The sequence below is a fragment of the Mesoplodon bidens genome, assembly GCF_964165515.1.
Source record: "Mesoplodon bidens genome assembly, chromosome: 1".
In the NCBI taxonomy this organism is placed as follows: Eukaryota; Metazoa; Chordata; class Mammalia; order Artiodactyla; family Ziphiidae; genus Mesoplodon; species Mesoplodon bidens.
The window spans coordinates 18601692-18624063 of record NC_138176.1 but is presented as its reverse complement, the minus strand read 5'-3'; the positions used below and the strand labels follow the sequence as shown (position 1 = coordinate 18624063).

Sequence of the window (22372 nt, the reverse complement as noted above, 5' to 3'; positions counted from 1 at the left end):
TGTGTAAAACTTGGTACAGGATAATGTTTCTCACTTTTAAAATTCCACAGTTTTCATCCAGAAGAGTTTTGTTTTTGTTTGTTTTTGTGTTTTAGCACAACTCATTTTCGATACTGGACTAAAAGGAACTTATTAAATCTTAATAACTACTATTTAAGCTGGCATGAACTAAAGTTACGTGAAGGTGCGAGCTATGTTTGATTTCCTTGGCATTTACTTAGAACGGGCTCAGGAAAATGTTTTAAGTGAATGAACAGATACATAAATATGATGTCTTGTGATTTTTGTTTGTAGGATATTGTTTTAGGATTTATTTTTCTCTCATTACAGATTTAATTTGAGTATTGACTTGCAGAAAAGATTGTGGCTTTGGTGCTCAGTTTTGTTAGGGAAATTGAACCATCTACCTTCGCTCTATGGTGTAAAGTGTAGGAAAAGGAGTGCTCATTGACCTGTGAACTGGTGGGCAACTTCCTTGCTCCACCTTGTTAGTCAATCCTTGATGCCAGCAGTAATTTCTCCTGGACCGAAGTTGTCATTCCTCTTTCCCTTTCCCTACCTCCCCCCAAACTTTTGTGTTTGTAAATAATTTTCTTCCTTTCTTTGTTTTTCTTTTTTTAATATATAAACTTATTTAGTTAGTTAGTTAGTTAGTTATGGCTCCGTTGGGTCTTCGTTGCTGCACACAGGCTTTCTCTAGTTGCCGTGAGCGGGGGCTGCTGTTCATTGCGGTACGCTGGCTTCTCATTGCGGAGCACTGGCGCTAGGCACGTGAGCTTCAGTAGTTGTGGCACGTGGGCTCAGTAGCTGTGGCGCACGGGCTTAGTTGCTCCGCAGCATGTGGGATCTTCCCGGACCAGGGATCGAACCCGTGTCCCCTGCATTGGCAGGCAGGTTCTGAACCACTGTGCCACCAGGGAAGTCCCTTCTTTGTTTTTCTTACCCCCGCCTATTTTCTATTAATAGGGACATTTGCTTCAAGCCAGGATCTCTGAATTTACACCCCGCTCATCTCCTGAAGTCCCAGTTAGTTCTGGAGGAGATGGAGGATGATGTCTTAAAGAGGTGTACGAGTCCAAGTGAGGGAACAAGGGGAGAGAACCAAGGTAGCATATACCACCAAGCTCTGCTGCCTTGGAGATTTTTGTGGCAAATTGGCTGATGGCCTCATCTCTTCAGTTCTGCTTTCCTCCACTGCCCAAGATCATCTTGATTTTTGTTGTCGTTGTTCTTGGAGACTGCTTCCTTTGACTTCAGTCCCAGAGCCTCAGAATGTCAGGATTTGTGGTTTCCGTGGGATTTTTGCTCATTTTTAATTGTGATAGTTTTAGCCGAGGAAACATTTTTTTGTTTGGGCTAATAGGTTTTGTACTGGGAAGCTATTCTATAAAGTAACAAAATCATTCCTGGTTGCAAAGTTGTAACAGCCAATTCCAAGAAAACAGATTTGTTACAATCAATTTTTTTTCTTACCTTTATATTTTAATGTAACCATTCTTACCACATAGAAGGAAACCTTTGAATTAAGTACCTTAAAAATAAAAGTCTTGACTCTCTGTAGGTACAGTATAATGTAATGCCCAAACACAGCAGCTACATGAGAATTGAGAGGAGACTGTATAACTGGCACTGGAAAAATGCTTACTGACTTGAATAATTAAATGCTAGTAATTCTTGAAAATGTTGTGGTTTCCCTCTTAATAATTACTTGTACTTGCTCATTTTATTATGTTTCTAGTTGATAAATAGAGAAAGATGAAAAATATATCTGTGTGGTTATGAATTTCAGATGTATGTCTGTGGACTAACAAATGAATATGTACAACCATGGCAAAAACCAGTATGAGTAAAAGTAATTATAATCTCTTCCTGGCATCTTTGGTGGTTGACCCAGAATTTACCTGAGTTAAGAAGGTTAAAAATTGGAGCAAAATTTTCAGCCAAAGCAGTTTGTTCCCCCAAATATTAACTTACTGAAATGGAAGTGGAGTGGGTAGGATTGATTGCAACTAAGTGTGTGCAGTGTACAATGTGCTACCTCTGCTGTGCATGTACAGTGTATTAAAGTGTTACTTCCAAAGAGAATAGAAAAGATTGAAATTTTAAAACTTTATTTTACAAAAGAAATTCGATTATTCTGTGATACATTTTAAACAATTTAAAAAAACCTTTCCTGTTAGACTAAAGTGTTTGAATTTTACGTAGTTTTAGTAATTGGACTGATGAGATAGATCGGTCCCTTCTTAAGTAATATTCTTATGGCACTGTATTCAAACTTTGATTATAATGATTAGTATTCTGTGGTAAAGTCAGGACAATGGATGAGTGGAAACCATTGCTAATACTAATTGTGACACTCCTTTTCCTCTGATGATGAATCCTAAGTTGGGGGATACTTCATAGGGGCAGAGGTTCTGTTACTCAGGCAGGCTTCCTGAAGGATCTTAAACAAAATGTTCCTTTGCAATTAGTTGCTTACCTCACCATGAACAGAGAGATAAATGGTCTGTTGTGAAGTCTATCATTTTGTAGATATAGTCAGAAATACCAAGAAAGGCATTATGGCAAATTGATTACAGTTCACACATGGCATCAGATCTGTTTAGAATCCCAGCTCTGCTGCTTACTAGATGTGCAGTCTTGAGCAAGTTGCCTAGCCTCTCTAAGCCTGTCTCCTCTACCTGGAAAATCGGGAGTAGGGGATAATAGTTTCAACCTTACAGTGTTGTAAAAATCAAATGAAACAAAGCATATAACACCCTATCACACTTTTTTTTTTCTCCCCAGAGAAAGTACATGATAAATTAGCCACTAGTGATACTGCTGCTGGTGAAGACAACAGCTGTAGGGTTAGTCAGGACCCAGCTTCTCAGACTTTGTGATGTTAGTTGAACTCTTAAAGGAACCTTAGACCTCAATTTTGCTTCCTTTCTGTGCTAGACTAGAGTTGGGTGAATCTCTCTTGATGAACACCTACATTTGAGGGGAAATGAGTGATTAGGGACTTTGGGATGTGGACGTGGAATGGGGCTTTAAACTCAGGATATCAAAGAGAGAGTCAGGGAGAGAACTGGAAGTGGTGGGGCAAGACAGGTGTCCTTTCTGGAAGGAAATGCTTCAGTCTAACTGATTGGTTATGCCAAGCCCTAGAGGCTTTTGGACACCATCTAGACATGGCCATGTATGGAAGAAGCCATAGCATTGTTCCATGATTCTCTCTTGCCTTTGCAAAGTGGTTATAGTCAGAGGATTCAGAAAAATCAGCTTTTATTTATGAATGCTGTGGTTTGCTTAAAACGTATGTGGCTCTGGAGCTGTAATATTGATGTGTAGCTACTGAGTGCTTGAAATGCGGCTGTTGCCACATAGTGAAATGATAGTGTTTTGGATATATTGAATTAAATATTATTAAAACTAAAAAAATGTATATATTAAAATGAATTTCTCTTGTTCCTTTTTACTTTTTTTTTTTTTTTGTGGTACGCGGGTCTCTCACTGCTGTGGTCTCTCCCCTTGCGGAGCACAGGCTCCGGACGCGCAGGCTCAGCGGCCATGGCCCACGGGCCCAGCCGCTCCGCGGCATGTGGGCTCTTCCCAGACCGGGGCACGAACCCGCGTCCCCTGCATCGGCAGGCGGACTCTCAACCACTGCGCCACCAGGGAAGCCCCCCTTTTTACTTTTTGACATGTGGCTGCTAGAAAATTTAAAATTACATTATGTGACTCGCATGCATTACATTTCTGTTGTTCTATAAAATTAGAGTTGAAGAGATGGTTCCAGACCTAATTCAGGAACTCAGGTACAGAGTGAGTTGAAGTAGAGTGGGTAGGACTTGAGTTAGGCATATACACACATGCACACATACCCACACTCTAATCCCAGAGGATCCTCTCTCCCTTAAACTTTTCAGTTAACCTAAGTAATAGCTTCATTGACTAAAAAAAAAAAACAAAAAACTTTAAATTTTAGAACAGGTTTAGATTTACAGAAAAATCACAAAGATAATACAGAGTATCCCTATATACTCCATGCCCAGTTTCCTCTATTGTTAACATCTTAAATGAATATGATACATTTGTTGCAGCCAGTGAACCCATATTGATACTTATTATTAACTGAAGTCTATACTTTATTCAGATCTCCTTAGTTTTTTACCTAATGTCCTTTTACTATTCTAGGACCCAATTCAGCATTTATTGTCATGGCTCCTCAGGTTCCTCTTAGTTGTGACAGTTTCACAGCCCTTTCCTTATTTTTGATGACTTTACAGTTTAGAGGAGTACTGATCAGATATTTTATAGAATGTTCCTCAGTTGGAATTTGCCTGATGTTTTTCTCATCATCAGACTCGGGTTATAGGTTTTTGAGAGGAAGATCACAGAGGTTAAGCAGCATTTTCATCACATCACATCACATCAAGAGTACACACTGTCGGGCTTCCCTGGTGGCGCAGTGGTTGAGAGTCCGCCTGCCGATTCAGGGGACACGGGTTCATGCCCCGGTCCGGGAAGATCCCACATGCCGTGGAGCGGCTGGGCCTGTGAGCCATGGCCGCTGAGCCTGTGCGTCCGGAGCCTGTGCTCCGCAACGGGAGAGACCACAACGGTGAGAGGCCCGTGTACTGCAAAAAAAAAAAAAAAAGAGTACACACTGTAATGTAACTTATCACTCCTGATGTTAACTTTGATCACCTGGCTGAGGTATTAGTTGTCAGCTCTCTCCACTATAAAGTTACTCGTTTCCTCCTTTCCATACTGTTTGGAAGGAAATCATAGGCATAGCGCACACTTACGGAGTAGGGAGTCATGCTCCACCTCCTTGAAGGCTGAGTATTTAGGTAAATTTTTTGGAATTCTTCTATACAGGGAAGATTTGTCTATTCTCCTCCACTTACTAATTCAGTCATTTATATCCATAGACTCGTTTATTAAATACTTCATGTTATATTCTAATACCACTTTATTTTGTTGCTCAGATTATGCCAGCTTTGACCACTGGAAGCCCTTCCAGCTGGCTTTTGTGTCCTTTTGCTATACTCCCATCATTGTGGGGCTTTTTTCCCCCTTTTTAACACTTTCATACTTTCTGATATTATAAGGTACTCCAGGATCATCTTGTATTTTTCCTACACCAGTCCTAGAATCACCAGCCATTTCTCCATGGAATTCTACTTCCTTTTAATGAAAAATGGTGTTAGAAACCAAGATCTGGACACTAGGTGTGCTTATTGGTACTGAGGTATTATTGGTTCTGGGCCCTTTCAGCTCACAGAGCAAGGGAAAACGTGTGCATACTAATTCATGTATATATACATATTGATAAAATTTTATATATGAAACCATCTATATTTATAGTAAGCTAAACATGAATTCATATTGATATCTCCAACTCTAGTTCTTTATCACAAGGATCATTCTAGAATGGCTTTGTTTTAACATTATTTTATTCATAAAGGGAAACTTGCCATTCTAAGTGGGAAGATTTGCCCCAGTCCTCACTGATACAATTTTTCTTTTTCTGTTTCTCTGTGAATAACAAATGTGTTGCTGAATGCTAAGACTGATTGATTCATTCAGTAAACACTTAGTGAGCACCTACTGTGTACAGCTCTCTATGCTAAATACAAAATTATGACAAACATGTGTCAAGAGTGGTCCCTGCCTTCAAGGAGCTGGAAATGAGGCTGAAGGGAAAACTACAGGAACCAATTTCTAATGATCATCAGGGACGCTAGGGCAGAGGACAGAGGTCTAGGAATTCAGAGGAGATAAGATCATGTTCCAGGAGGTCACCTGGAAGGATGGTGGGATTTAGCCGACAAAAACAGGGAAAGAGTGTAAGAGTTGCAAGCAGTGGGTTTCTGTTGTTTCAGAAGGCCCAGAATCCCCCATTCTATCTTACGAGAGCAGCTCCTCAATTTTCCGTTGAGGAACTCCCTAAACCCAGTCTTGGTGGAACTGACAGGCTGCCATGCCCTGTCCAGGTCAAGAGGTGAACACTTTACCCAAGCGAGGACATTCAGTGAATTTTTGCCAGGAATTGGAATTTTAACTCTCCTTCTGCAGAGACTGTTGGTGACTTCCTGCTCCCTTGGTTTCCTGAGCCACCCTGGGTACTGTCTTCCCTGAGCTTGGGAACTCATCTTTTCCATTGATTCTGTGAGCCACCCTGAATTACTCTAATAAATTCCCTTTTTGGCTTAGGTTAGCCAGAATCGGTTCTGTTCTGTTCAGCCAAAGAACCTAAATGGTAGCTTGAACAATGGCTTAGAGTTGGGGGGAGGGGGGTAGATGTGCTTGGGTGGTAAAGGATAGTCTGGTTAGTATGCAGAGCACATACGAGAGAGCTAGTAGTTGGAAATAAAGTTGGAAAGGAGGGCCTTGACTGTTAGGCTCAAGTGATCCAATCAGAGCCACATTTTAGAAAGATTAAGTGGGGGAAGGGGTCAGGTAGGGAAAAAGGGAAACCAGGGTGGTTGGTAGCATAGCTTCTTCTGTAAAGTCTTGCACTGACTACACTATTTATTCAATTTGCCATCAGTTTTCGAGAACTGATTATGTGCCAGGCTCAGTGCTAAATTTTAGGACTAAGACATGGTTCCTGTCTTCCCAGGGCCTCCAAGGTAGAAGATAAATCAGACCTGTAAGTGTGAGAGATAAATCATGAGAATTAGGTAAGGGTTCTAGGGGTTTTCTGCAAGAGTGAGTAGTTAATTCTTCTGTTGGGTTAGAAAAACTTCAAAGAGGTAGTGATTTCTGAAAAGAGTTTTGAGTAGCAGTTTGCCAGGTAGTCACAGTGGAGATGGGCAGGAGCAGAGGGATTAAAGATCTGGAGTCCTGGAAATATATCAGGGTTAGAGATAAAGGTTTGGTCCAGGATAGGCTTGTCTTGTTTCATATTCTGCACTATTGCAAAAATACAGTGTGGTTCTACTATAATTTGTGGAGATGTCAGATGGATTGACATGTACCAGAAGCATATAAATTTGGGGTCGTATACTAAATTTTTAGTCTGGCCATATGTAGGCTTAACTGCCTCAAAGAGGGAAAATCAAGCTGAATTTTAATTCTAAATGTGCACTTTTCTTAGGGAGAAATTCTTAGAGTACACACAAAACACCTTCTGTGATAGCTACCCCCTAGTTTGGTGGGGGCTGGTGATCAAAGGGAAGGAGTTGAGGTTACCAGAACCTAGTTATTATTCTAGTAAAATAGTAACTTCTATTAAAGATTCCCCACTTGCTATTAACTATCCTTCTGAAAAGTTAGTCAGCTGCTAGGTATTGTACCCATTCAAGCTTCCTGACTTTTCTAGTCTGTTATATTGGTCATTGGGTTTCAAGTCACAGAAAGCCAACTTAAATAAAGAAAAAGAAATGTGTTGTTTCAAAAAACCAAACAATGATAAAGTCAAGTAAAACCTGTTCCAGAGTTATCTGGAACAAGAAACTAACTAACAAAATCTATTTAATCTTTATCTATCTATCTATCTATCTATCAGCTTTGCTTCTTTGTAAATATAGGCTTTCATTCCCAACCACTGGAAATTGGCTTGCTCCTTGTAGCTAGAGCAATGGATGCCAACAGCTTCTAGACCCACATTCTCATAACTCTACCAAGAGAGAGGAAAAGACTTTCCTGTAACTACAGGACTTTGTTTAGTCTGATTGGATCTTATACGCATCCCACCCTCACCCCCCAGACCAATGTAGCCAGAGGGATTGAGCTACTAGTATTAGTCTAGCTGGAAAGAGAAGGCCATCCTTTGGCAAGTCACTGTGACCAGAGAGGCAGGGTCATAGAAGAACATAGTATCTCCCATTGACCTACTTGGTGAAGAGGAGAGCCTCAAAAGAGTGAGGCTTATTGCCTGAGAAGAGAAGGGTGTTAGGTAGACAAAAATATAAATGGTCAGTAAATTAGGTTAGCACGAAACTCAGGTGCCATCTCTAAATAAATGGGCTGATTGATTTGGAATGGGAGTAGGGAAAATTTTTCTGAAAGTATCTGCTAGAACATGTCTCTCCCAGAATGATGAATTATAGTTGAGTTATAACTTGATTGTGGTTGAGTTTGAAAAAGATCACATACAGACACTTAGCACTTCACAAATTAAAAGTAATTTCTCTTGCATCAGCTTATTTGAGCTAAAAAGAATCCAGTAGATGCTTTAAATTTCCATTTTAGACAGTTTAGACTGAGTCTCAGTAAAAACTCTTTCTTACCCAGAATCCCATAACCATGAGTAGATAATGGCTTTGGGGTTAGAATCAGTAGTTCTGACTTAAAATATTTCTTCCATTACACTCAACTCTTAGTGAAAGCATAATTTTTTTAAAGGATTGTAAGGACTTGTCCAGTTTTAGGAATTGTTGTTATATGTGACTTTTAAATTGTATTCATAAATCCACTATTCCCAATTTATTAAAGTCATGACTTTGCGGATTCCTCATGCCACCACTAAATCTGCTATTGTTGACACAGTCTCTTCTAAAGTTTAGACCAAAATAATTTTTGGTTTCTCTTAAAAATGCTATGGCATCTCTTAATTCAGTGTTCCATAGGATTATGTATTTCCAGATAGCCTAGAATCAGTGGCTTATAGCAGTTCCCAACCCACTAAAGAATGATATGGCCGTTTGAATGATAATGGTAATTCTCTACTCTGACCAGAAAGGAAAAAAGGTGCATAAAAATAGAAGTTTTTAAATATTAAATTTATCTGTATCCTTAGCAATTCCTTGATGTTATTATTTGTTTCAGATGAGAAGAAGCAGGTGGTTGCAAATGTGGAGAAACAGCTCGAAGAAGCAAAAGAACTGGTATGTGTAGACTTGGTAACATATTTAAAACACAACCAGAGCCGTTTAATCTGATGCCTTCCTCTATGTCTCTTTTTTTTTTTTTTTCGGTACGCGGGCCTCTCACTGCTGTGGCCTCTCCCGTTGTGGAGCACAGGCTCCAGACGCGCAGGCTCAGCGGCCATGGCTCACGGGTCCAGCCGCTCCGCGGCATGTGGGATCTTCCCGGACCGGGGAACGAACCCGTGTCCCCTGCATCGGCAGGCGGGCTCTCAACCACTGCGCCACCAGGGAAGCCCTATGTCTCTTTTTATTCATTGTAGAAATGTGAAACATTACTGATTAGCAGTTCATGATTCAGAATTCATCAGTTTTTAGATGGAAGAGAATTTAATCACTTCTTGGGATTTTATTCTTCTTAGTAAAGGTGATTCATTAAATGTCCACCTCGAATTTTTATTCCTTCATAATACTTTTCATAATGGTTATAAATAGCTAACACTTGTTAAAGGCATCCTGGGTACTAGACACTGGGATAAGCGTATTACTTTTTAATATTTAATTTTCACCAAAAGCCTGTGAGATAGGTACTATTTGTACCTATTTGTAAAAATTGTTAAGGATCGAGATTTTCCCCTGCTTGCTCACCAATAAGTGAGCCTGCCACAATTTCATGGATGCTGATAGAAGACATGAGATTCCTAGGTCAGAGACCAAAGGCTTTTATGAGTCGCAGCAAAAGCAGCTGCCAAAGTTGCAGCAGGCTGGCGTCAGTTCCCTGAGGCCCAATTCCCACAGGGCTGATGCATGTTTGTCTAGAAGAATGCCTACACATACAGCAGATTATCTTATAGGAGAGGAACATGGAGCCTGGGGAACATACTGCTTTATAGCAGCCTGTAAGTAAGCCTGCTCTTTGCCCCGAGGGACACATTGTTTCTTACCCCAGCATTGTTCCCTGCCTGGGAATCAGTGGTCAGGACCTTGCATTCTTGGCATGCCCAGCAAGACATATAGAAGCGTGAGAGACCCACAGAGGAGTGTCATTACCCCCATTTTGTAGATGGGGAAACTGAGGCTTAGGAAGATTGAGTAACTTATCTGAAGTCCCACACCCAGTAAGTGGTGAAGTAAGGATTTGTACTTAGACATGCTAAACCCAGAGCTCTAGCTAGCTTCTCAAATCAAGGAGCAAAAAGTATTAAAATACATTGTGTCCTAATTTTTGGTTTCAAAGCCAGGTATTGCAAGTATGATTCAACTTGTTACTGCATTGTGGTCCTAAATGAGCGTGTTGCTTTTCTAAATACTGAAGGCTACTACTTGGTGTTCTAACTGATAAACTTACAACAGTTTCCCAAAGTGTGTTTCTGTTAACTGGTGTTACCTGTTCAAACAAGTTCGGGAAACTGTAGCTTAAACAGAATTCTCCAATTCTGGGTCTTTTTCTTGTTATTATTTTTCTGTAGAACCTTCTTAGACCCTAAAGTAGGCTACAAGGCGTGACGAGTCTCTAGGAAGGGACTCTAAGGGGCAGCACTTCTCAGGCTTATTTGCCTGAGTAACATTTGTTAACAGGACCATACACAGGGGGCTGCTGCTTTGCAAGGTCTGAGGAATAGGCGGCTGTAGCCTCCCATCACACCACAGACCTTTCCTTCGTGTCTGTGAATGCTAAGGAGGCGCGTTGCAGAGCTGCTGCTCCATCTCGCCTGTCTCTGCTTCTTTTCTGGCTGTCGGAACGCCTATGCTCTCCTCACCCTGTAAGATCTACTTCTCATCTCACTATCTCTGCAGGGGCAGCTTGTTCTAACTCTTCAGCTTCTCATGTTTGCCTCTCTTTTGGAAGTTTTCTTTTTTTTTTTTTGTCCCCAATATTTTTCTGTTTCCTTTCTCTCCTTTTTATAGTCAGCTGATTCTCTCATGCTTCCTGGCCTTCACGTGAAAAGACTGGCCTTTTATATACCATAGCTGCCAACCTGGACGCTTCTTCCTTCAGGTTGGCAGGCTTACCATAAGTAATACAACTGATCAATTCTTTGGATCTTGAGTTAACTTCTTATCTTGTTGAGTTCTCAGTAGCGGGTGTTTTTGTTTTTGTTTTGTTTGCCATCAAAACCTGTGTTTTGGTTCATTGGTTTGCCTTCTTTTGGAGACGTTGCTTTACTTGATGATATTAGAAAGCTGGTTTCCTGATAACCAAGGTTTCACTGTACCAAGAAAAACCGAGTTATACCCCCATGGAGCTTATGGTCATCTCCATTGGTTACTAACATAAGGAGTTTTGTCTTAGATATGTTTCTATTTGTTTACAACGATCAGGAGGTGATTTACTTAATTCTGATGACATCCTTATTATTATATACTGTCCTTTTGTTGAGGATGCTGTGAGAAGAACTTCATTATGATTTTACTTATTAGGATGAGTTGTATTTCTGCTGAACAGGCTGCATTAATCTCTTGGACACTGCATGTCTCATAATTACTGTGTCTTCCACTTGACATTGGTCACATGAATGTTGTGACAACATGAAACTAGTGCATATTAGCCTTATTTCTGGTTTCATTTAAAGTGTTTGTTGTGTGTTTCCTTTTTTTCTTTCTTACCTACTTTTGGTTAGTTTTAAGTGTCCTTGTAAGATGCCTGAAACAAAAGTGTAGTTAACGCCCGGATTTTCTCTTCCATGTACTTTTGCAGTTATTTGTCTGGATGATCCTGCTCAACCTTATTAGAACTAAGTACATAATGATGATTTCAGAGAAGTGCTCTAAATAATTGCCTTGCTGAGTAACTAATTTATTGGTGCTTCACATTTATGTTGAGACATGTCAATAATTTAAATGGTTACTGCATAAATCAAGGGTAATTAAAACAATCTCTTTTTTTTTTAATAAAAATCAAGGCCTGTGAATTGAAACATGGTGTTTTGGTTTATCTGAGTTCTACTGTTGTTACTCAGACTCTAACACTGGACAAGTAAGAGTTTTATTAGTGCCAAGTGTATAGTGTTCATGGAAATAATTAATTAAGATTATTTGCTTTAAAAGGCAAAATATCTGACAACATTTTTGGATGTGAGTTTATTAGACATGGCCTGAGCCAATTTAGTTGTTGGTTTTTATTTTTTAATGCCAAATATAAATAAACTACAGCTGATACTTTGTATCATGCTTGCAGTATTTCTTCTTCATCATCAGTAATCATCACTCCTATTATTCACATTAATCTAGTGTTTACCAAGTAAGACACTGTCTTAAGCACATTATAGGAATTACCCTGTTTAATCTTTATAACTGCCCTACAAAAGACGTACTGTTTTTAGAAATGGAAAGAGTAAGACCCAGAGAAGTTAAGAAGCCTGTCCAAGGTTGCATGACTAGTAAGCAGTGTAGCCTACGATGTGAACTGTGAACGCAGGCGTCTGACTTGAAAGCCTGTGTTCTTAACCATCATACTATTTCTGTATTGCCTCCCGTTAAATGCTCATGTGTTGTATGCAAAGTGTTATATCATGACAGGTTGTTATAAAGTGCCCTGCTCTGATTTCAGTGAGCTTTGTGTAATTTTATGTTACTGTATCCATTTAACTCCATATCAACATGGTTAAAAAGTATAAGACTAGAGTTTAAGATCCCATATTGGTTGCCATGGGATTTTCCTAATCAGAAAAGACTTTCCAGGAGAATTTTCACCAAATGACTAAGACTGGGCTGACATTTCATAGAATAATTGTAGAAATAACGGTTTGGTTTATCTTGGCGTAGTTCTGGTGGTTTGGGGTCAGAAGACCAGACCCGGTTGGGTGGAATGATAGGATACTCCACGGATAGTCAGGTCATTATCATTGAGGAGGTTTGGCTTAATGCACATAGCTTTACAAAATGCTTGACAAAGTAAACACTTTGGCACTCTATATGTCCCTTGGCAAGCACTCAGTACCTATTCGTTGACCTTAACAAACATGGAGCACAAAAATAGTCCCAGTGTTCAATTGACCACAGGCAGTTAGCTCCCTGGGTCTGGTTCCTCAAGTTGTCAACTGAGGAATTGGAATTAAATCCTTTCAGCTCAAAATGTCTAGTCACATGAAGAGTAAGCATATGGTTTAAGTCATGTTTTTCTCTCACCCTTCCAGTTGGAACAGATGGATTTGGAAGTCCGAGAGATACCACCCCAAAGTCGAGGAATGTACAGCAACAGGATGAGAAGCTACAAGCAAGAAATGGGAAAACTTGAGACAGATTTTGTGAGTCAGATTGCACCCTTTGTTGTACTTACTGGTCTTCACACTGGTTTTCATGTCGTTTTTATTGTTGCCCCCACACGCCTCAGTCAGCATTAAGTGCATCGTCTTTGGGAGCTTGTGCCAAAGACTTGGGGATCTAAAAATGCTTGTAGAGCTGGCCAGTGATGGACTTGAAGGTATGTTGGATTCCTGACTCCAAAATAGATCCAAATCATGTGGTTTTTTGAGTTTAGATAGTATTTATTGGTATTTAGCATTTATTAGAATTTTGAAATCCAATTTGGGGCCTTTTCAGAGTTTGCAGCCTTTAAACTGCAGTGTTCATGGATGGACTTCAGGGGCTCGTGAATGTCCTGAAATTATATCAGTATTTTTAGATGTGTGTTTCTATGTGTATTTTTTTCTGGGATAGGCTTCGTAGCCTTTATTATTAGAGTCTTAAAAAGATACATTATACCCCTTCCCCCCCAAAAGACAGAAGGAACTCAATTAATAATTTATATAAGGGATCCTTTGTGTTGATTGTCTCATGAGAATATTTAGCTTTCTCTTCCTATATCTCTGAGTTTCAACTCCACCCACCTTATAGCAAATTTAAGAATATAAATTTAAAGATATTGATGTTAAAATTGTTAGTAATTAGAAAGTAACCGGAGTAGAAAAGATACAGGTGAGCAATTCCACTTCTGGGTATATACCCAAGAGAATTGAAAGCAGGATCTTGAAGAGATATGTATACACCCTTGATCATAGCAGCATTGTTCGCAGTACCAAAAAATGGAAGCAACCCAAGTGTCCATCGACAGATGAATGGATAAATAAAATGTGGTGTGTGCCTACAATGGAATATTACACAGACTTAAAAATGCAGGAAATTCTGACATACGTTTTGATATGGATGAACCTTGAGAACATTATGCTAAGTGAAATAAGCCAGTCACAAAAGACAAATACTGTGTTTCCATTTATTTGAGGTACCTAAAGTAGTGTTTGTAGAAAGTAGATGGGTGGTTGCCAAGGGCTGAGGGAGGGGCACATGGGCAGCTACTGTTTAATGGGTATAGAGTTTCAGTTTTGCAAGATAAAAAGTTGTAGCGATTGGTTGCTCAACAATGTGAATATATTTAACCCTACTGAACTACACGCTTAAAATTGGTTAAGATGGTAAATTTTATATTAAGTATATTTTGCCACAATTAAAAATTTAAATTAAAAAAATGTAAATGAGGAAAGATCTGAGCTTTACCTGTGAGTGACAGGAGTCAGATGTTGGCATGTAAGTGAACTATTATTTCTGACCCTGGGGTCCAAATTCATAAAGAAAGTGAAGAATTTATAAGGATCATTCTGCCTCTGTTCCTTCCTTAGGTGTTTTACTTTTGGAGGCTATATCTGCTAGACTACAGTGTACCCTTCCACTATAAGGCCAGTGGTACTGAATCTAGTAGAAATTCCACCTAGAGTCTGGAAATAGGGTGATTTACAGTTTTGCATGTTTATTTTATATTATAATGGATATTTTCCTGAGAAGCTGAGATGGGCTATGTCAGTGACTCTGATGCAATTGCCATTTAAGTTGTGCGCCTATTAATTAAAAATTAAAATTGGAATCCACGATAGGCCTAAATTCAGAAAAGAAATGTAACTGCCTTGCTTCTGTGCTCTGTACTAGATAAAACCTTCTCTAACCACTTTGTGAAAGGCAGGTTCTCTCAGCAAGAATGTGAGATATGGTGAGAAAATTGGATTGATTTAAGAATTTGACAACTCAAAATTGTACTTAGACAGTTCTAATTAAAGTTAATGTTTTAATATAAATGATGAAAGTAAAATATTTATAAGGATTATTTTAGTTTTCTTACCTCATCTTCATGAAACGCTTTTCCAAAGATTTTTCTCTTGATTTCTAAAACAACTAAGCATATTAGTCTGCTAGGGCTGCCATAACAAAGTACCACAGACTGGACAGCTTAAACAACAAAAATTTGTCTTGTTGAAGTTCTGGAGGCTGGAAGTCTGAGATCAAAGTGTTGGCAGGGTTTGTTTCTTGTGGGGCCTCTCTCTGTGGCTTGTAGATGGCCGTCTTCTCCCTGTATCTTCTCCCTGTGTCTTCACATACAAACACAGTCTGCATGTGTTTATGTTCTAATTTCTTCTTATTATACAGAAACCAGTCATATTGAATTAAGGCTCACCCTAATGACTTTATTTTAATTCATTTAACTCTTTAAAGACCCCATCTCCGGGCTTCCCTGGTGGCGCAGTGGTTGGGGGTCCGCCTGCCGATGCAGGGGACACGGGTTCGTGCCCCGGTCCGGGAGGATCCCACATGCCACGGAGTGGCTGGGCCTGTGGGCCATGGCCGCTGAGCCTGCGCGTCCGGAGCCTGTGCTCCACAACGGGAGAGGCCACAACAGTGAGAGGCTCGCGTACCGCAAAAATAAAAAAAGAATTACATTCCTGAAGAATAGAGTCCTTTAGGTATCACGTATTTGGATAAGCATTTCTCAGATATATTTTCTATTATAAAGAAAAATGGAAACAGCAGCTAGGAGCTAAACATTTAGTCTCCAGGCTATCGTTAAAAAATTCATGTGTTCATCTGTCTATTTGCTGCCGCAGCTCTCTTCTGCTATGTCAGGAAACGTCCTTCACCACCACCACCACCACCTTCTGTTGTACGGGACTCACAGTTTATAAAGTGCTTTAACACGCATTATTCATTTCACTGTAGGAAGGGTGGACAGAGCAGATGCGGATTACTATCCCCATTTTACATGTGGTAGAACCAAGAGGTCCAGCTTGATTATGGATTTCATTCAACAAGTCCTTCTTGAGCCCTATAGTGTATCAGGCAGCGTCCTAGGTGCTGGAAAAGAGCCGTGACTAAGAGAGAAAGTTCTTGCTCTCGTGAAATTTATATTCTAATGGGGAAGACAAGAAACAAGTGAATACATCTATCTTTATTTCAGGTAGTGATAAATGCTATAAAGAAGATGAGTAAATGGACAGACAGTGACCAGCAGGATGGTGTGACTGTTTGCTAGGGTGTTCTCTGTGCCCACTTTGCTAGGGTGTTTGTTCTCTGTGCCCAAGTGGGAGAGAGGGGTGCCTGTGGTTACAGAAGTGGGGGCAGAGGAAAGACCTCTAAGGGCATTGCAGGCCTGGTGAAGACCTTGGCCTCTGCTCTCGCTTGATGAGAAGCAGTTGTAGGGCGTGGAGCAGTGAGTGGTCCTTCGCCTCCTGTTTCGCAGCTTTGTCCACTTTACCTTACCTTATCACGTGAGGCATTTGAATAGAATGTAGGAAATATTTATGTACTTCTGTTTTGATTCTTATTGTCTTTTTATATTTAATTTTGTTTTTTAGTGGAATGAAGAATATCTTCTTAAAGACATTTGATAATTTCTTATAGTCATATACCATACCTCAAAGTATTGAATCCCAGGAAAAAATAGTAGAGATTGGTCCTTCAATCTTCAATTGGTCCTTCAATTGCAATGTTTATTGCAAATGAAGACGTTCTCTTATTCCCCTTGTAATATCAAGGCTTTGGGGGAACATCTATGCCAATGGGGAAAGGTAGAGGACAACTCAGTACTTTTTTCTTCAACCCCATTGTCTGCTTGCTTTCTCTTCTTCCTCCTCCTCTGCCTGTCCCTCAGATGCCTGGTTTCTTCGGACGTCTTCTCCACTTACCCCACTGTCTTACTCCTTGTGTTATCATCTGCTCCTGTGGCTTCAATACCACAGCTATAATTCTCTTGGATTTCTCAGTCAGAACTCCCTACAGCTCTAAATTCATATTTCTTACTACTTACTGGGCACTGCTACCCCAGAGTCCTTTAAACACAAACACTTAAATTTGACAAGTACTAGTCACTTCAGAGTGATGTTTTAATTTTTCCCTCTTCATCCTCTTGTGCATCCAGTTGGTCACTGAGAGTTAACAATCCTGTCACTTAAATAGCTCCTGCTTTCATCTCCACTACTGGAAGCCTTCATGTTTCTCAGTCTGGATGATTGTAGTAGCCTTGCCTCCTTCCATTCTTCTCCCAGTCTAAACCACCCTCCACTCCACTCTGGAAATATGTTTCTAGCACACTGATCTGAATAGGTCACACTGTTCCACAGAATCCTACAGAGTTCTCATTGCCTGCTGAATTGTTAAAAGCCTAAAATTTGTTGGTTTCCTTTGGAGTAGTGCATCTCAATCTTTTTTTCATTAGCACTCCACTAAGGAACTTTTTTAGACTTTTTTCTTCCTAATTGCTCCTCTCTTCCCCAGGAAATTTTAGTACCATAAATATACTGTGTGTCTGTACATCTGTTCATGTTCTGTGGCCCTTTGGAGGGCCATGCATCTTGGTAATATTTAAGATTCTTCATCCTCCCAAGAACCAGTTCTTGCCTCTGGGCATAATGTCACCTCTGTTGACAGTGCCTGTTTTAGAGAATGTTGGCCTTTATTTGGACAAGCAGATAATTTACTAACAGATCCTTTCAAGGCTTGTTGTTAACTTTGTTAGGACATGTCTAGAGTAGCCTGACTTTTGAGGTTTGTCTTTCTTGGATTGCATTTGAATGACTGGAATGTTCAGTGAATATTCCACCCTCTGTTTGGTCAGAATTGTATCTCCCTGCTTTCAGTGACCTCCAGAATCTCCATTCCACCCGTGGCTCCCCAATACATGTCCTCTGTTACACCTCTTACCTCTACATACGCAAGTTCATTTTCAGCCAAAGACTTAACAGGACCCCTTTATAGATTTCTGGAGCTCCTTCTCTCCATTACTCTGCTAAGTTTCATCCATCTCGGCAGTTCCCACCTCCAGTATCTACCTCCTAAGCTTAGAGACATGTTAGGCTCCATTTGGGCTCCACCCCCGCCCCCCCGTGCTGGAATCTGATCAGTGCCTACGGGCTGAGAGCCCTGGTGATTGTACGGTTCATTTCAAGTGTTCTCTCCTCACAGGATTTCAGTCCTACACTGCCTGTTGTTTTTTAAAACGATTGCTTCACACATTTTGTCCATTGTTATAGTTGTTTAGAGAGGGAGGGTTGGTCCTGTATCAATTACTCTGTCATTACTGGCATGAAAGTTCAGTAGAGTTTAATGTTTATTAATCCTTAGTGAATAATTGTGTACATCTGAGAATGAAAAAAGAATAATAGTCTGCTCTTTACAATGACCTATCATAGAATTTAATCTGTAGCTGACTAAATACATACTTAAAAGATTTTAAAATATGGGTTATAATTTACAGTCATAGTTGTGGGAAGGTAAGGGAAATCAGCAGTCATCTCTATGTTCCCTTTCACACTGTTGCTACCCCTGATGATTCTGTTCACTTGCCTAATTCCATTTTTCTTGATTTTTTGCCTCTTATAGCCTCATAGTGTTCATTTTGGATTCTGACAGTCTCAGAGTAATAGGAATATTAGGTCCAGAGAAGTTCAAATCCAATCACATTTTTGAGATGAGGAAATGGAGGAACAGGGGGACCAAATGTCTTACCTTAAAGTCACACTGCTGTTTAGAGCCAGGACCAGAATCAAATAACTTAAACACACATTCTGATGTTCTCTCCATGATCCTTTGCAACTCCCTACCCTCAACTTCACATTTTCATAAAAATCAATTTAATAGCTTCTTTGTATGTTTGAAAACAATGTAAAAATCAGAATTCATGTATTTAAGCCATTCTTGTAATTTCTTCCTTCAGTATTGGTATGAGGTTAGCTAGGGCATGGTCATGTCCAGGAAAATGAACCAGCTAAAAGGAGGAAAAATGTAGTTGAGGATTTTTTCAAGTTTAAGATTATTGTTTGCTTCTTAAGAAAATAAAATCAAGCAAACAAAAAACCCCTAAACTTGTACAAACAACAACAAAAAGCAAACGTTGTATAAAGTATTTGACCAAGTCTCAGTAAGTAGAAAAAGAAAGGGACAAATAAGTGATGTACCAGGATAAGATTCCCTAAGTCATGAGGACGTGGTGTGTTGAATGATGAATGTCTTTTGCATCTGTTGTTGTAATACTATGATGCTTGCGCCATCTGGTGGCTGATTTGTATAGTTGCATATTTCTTTTTCTTTTCTTCTTCTTTTTTTTTTTTTTGTAACAAAGCTGAACTTCCTTTAAGATGTATACACAGACTACAGGATTTAGGGTGGAGGATTAGCAGTAGAGCTTTTTAGCCCCAGTCTCAAGTTCACTTCTATCCCAGGTCAGTGGTGCCCGAATGCTGTCCTTTTCCTGTTTGGCAGGCTATGTGAAGTGATTGTTAGACCAGCTCCTAGTGCAGAGCTGTCTACATCAGAGAATGGCACTTCTATTGACAGTCTCAGCAGTGAGGCTGAATGGTCCTGGAAACCCAACTTCCTGCCGACTATCGGAGTTGGTCCCTTAGGTCAGGGTTCAAAGGATGTTGTGGAACAGCTTGAAGCTTTCACTGCTACTACCTACACTTGCTCTTTTAACAGGTGAATGGACAACTTGAGTATCTGAGTTTATGACTGAAGCCAGTAGCTGTATTCTATTTTATTAAGTCTAAGATAGACTAAAGAAGTATAAATGAGAGCAATGAACCCTTTTAAATTATGACTTTTGTTGAAAGGTCAAAAACTTGATGCTTCTGTTTATCTTTCCTGTTCTTGTGACTTCCTGAGATATTTTACTTCTGTTCTGTGGAAGCTGTAGAAAACCATGGAAGCGTGTTTTAGAAATTTGGATCATGTCAGTGGTAATATGTTGTAATTATGACATCAGCTGTCCCTCTTGCAGGAGCATAAGTACATTCTAGAAAGAAATAAGGAAGCCAGACTGGACAGAATCATTCCAGCAAAATCTTCCTCCACTATGTGCACTTAATAAATATGATTTCCATTAAAAAATTACATTTGTTGTTGGATTCTCTATAAAAATAATACCTGCTCACTATAGAATATTCTGGAAATAAATAAGAGTAGAAAGAAGAAAGAAAATCACCTTAGCCCTATTACCTCAAAGGATTCGTATTTTACATTTTTATTTATTTCCTTCTAATCTTCCCTTCCCCTCTCTTTTGTATAATTTGTTGTTTTATTTTGCATAATAATGGTGCTACTCGAGCCACATTTACAAGGTTCTAACATTGGTGCTTTCCATTTCTGTAAATTCTTAATCATTTTAATGGGTGCATAATAATATTTCAATCAGTGATATTAGTTCATCTTTTGTTGAATCCTAATGTATTTCCATTTATCCCCTCCATAATTTATTGTGCTGCAATGAACATATTAGAACAGGATTATTTCATCAGGGTCATTTCTCAGAAGGCAGATTATCACGTCAAAGGTTATCAACAATATTATAGCTCTAATTAAAATATTCCTTGGAAATATGTTTTTACTGTGATTTATGAGATCATTTTTGTTGTTCTTTCTATGATCTTCTCTGTATCAAAATGTTAAATAAGAGCTAAAAATCATAGGCAGACCAGAGGTAAGTACTTTATGTACATCACTCTTTTAACCCATAATTATATGAAAAAGATATGTCATGATCTGTCATTATGGGGATTTCACAATTCTAGAATTAAATACAACTGAGATTTCTTTTTCTAAGATACTTTTCCATGGAAGATATATTCATGTTGGTAAGGCTAGTAGATATGCATGGCTCTCATATCTGGTCTAAAACTGATCTCATTTTACATTTTCAAAATTTCGTAATTAGAAACTGAAGAATATTTTAGTTATCTGGATATGACCATGACCCCTTTAAGGGAGAAAGTAATACTGTACGTGTACATACATGATTTTACTTGTTTGCAGTTATTTTCTGAGGATGTTGTTTCCTAAGGCCTCGATAGGTGAAATTGTTAGAAAATCATCATGCAGTTGGCCTTCTTTGTTTGTAGGATTCTCATTCCAGGCTTTGACCTTGGTAAATCTTCTACTCACAGAGCCCAGTAATTTCAAAGCCTGACACAGGAAATGGATTCAAAAGTCTGTTTTCAGCTGTAGTGATGATGCCTTCTGGGGCTGATCTGTGTTTGCATGTCACCCTGGTCTCCTAATTCGGGATGCTGTTAAAGGTTCATGTTCTTGACCTTTCTCCCCACCGTGTATTCTTGAATGGAACAGTAGTATGTATTAAATATTTTATCATTGGTCTTATGTACTGAATTTGATGTTGGCCTTAATAGATTTTCTTCCCTTTGGAAACTCTGACACTTTCTTCCAAAGTGACTGCTTTTATGATGACTGCTTTGGGCTTCAGACCATTGTCTTTACCTCCTGTAGAGCTTTGTGACCTGCAAAAATAACTTTCATGTCCACTGTAGTTACTGGCAAAGTTGAAGTATATACTGGTATGGATATATCTCTGTGTGTGCACTCACACATTCTTGTGTGTGTACATTTTTTTTAATTGGTGTCAGATTCCTGATAAGATATTACAATTTTATTGGAAGATTTTTTTTCTATCTATTGATACTTACTAATTTTTTTTTAATCATTGGAATTAAAGTTTTAGTGTCATTTTATGGTAGAAGGAGCAAATTTTTGTTATGACTTTATGTTATTTCTATGGTTTGAGTTTTCTAAGCAGATGAAGTGTATGTTTTCTAGAAACGGTGCTAAATTGCTTTAAAACAAACAAACAAAAAAGAATTATAAAGCTTATTGGTTTTAATGTAGTTGTGTCTGCTTATAATCCTTCTTAAATGACTTAACAAATTATTATCGGCTTTTCTGTTGTTTGTTTGTTTTGCCTAGCCACTTTGATCTTACCTAGGAAATAAAGAGGAAAGATAAAAACAGGTAAGATTTTTGAAAGATTTAACCATAAACTGGTGATAAATTTGGCTTCATTGTTAGTCACTAGATGGCACTGTTTATTTGCAGAGTGCCATTTTTTAAAAAAAGAACTGGTAGTAACTGAAATTACTGCTTCATGAATAAAATATTTCTGATGGGATTTGCATTTCTATATTGGCTGAAGACACTGTTGAATGTTTTATTAGCCAGCCCAATGCAACTGTCAGCCTATTAAAGAGATCCAGTGGTCCCTGTTTAGATAAATAAACTAAATAAATCCAATTCGTCAAATTGTGTTCTTGGCTGTTTATTTTCCATTCTTTTGATGTACAGTTTATTTTAAGTTAAAGCCACATTGGTTTAAAAATTAACGGGAAAATGTTATTTGGTGTTTGGAACATGAAGAAACTAATTGCCATAGTCAAAAAGCCAACTCTGTTTTAATGTTAAATTGTTTGCTCATAAATAGGAAACTTTTTACTGGTTGCTTGTAAACTGTCCCACGCTCAAAAATAGTC

The 22372-nt window shown here is 39.0% G+C and overlaps 1 protein-coding gene across 4 annotated transcripts in view; it reads left to right on the top strand.

The window, feature by feature from the left end:
• VTI1A (vesicle transport through interaction with t-SNAREs 1A) overlaps positions 1-22372 on the top strand; it is a 377277-nt gene that overhangs the window by 1049 nt on the left and 353856 nt on the right. For all 4 annotated transcript variants that reach the window (XM_081231828.1, XM_081231829.1, XM_081231830.1 and 1 more), the window contains exons 2-3: positions 8764-8822; positions 12938-13048. In XM_081231828.1, coding sequence (XP_081087954.1) covers positions 8764-8822; positions 12938-13048 — 170 coding nt within the window. The remainder of the gene's footprint in view (positions 1-8763; positions 8823-12937; positions 13049-22372) is intronic.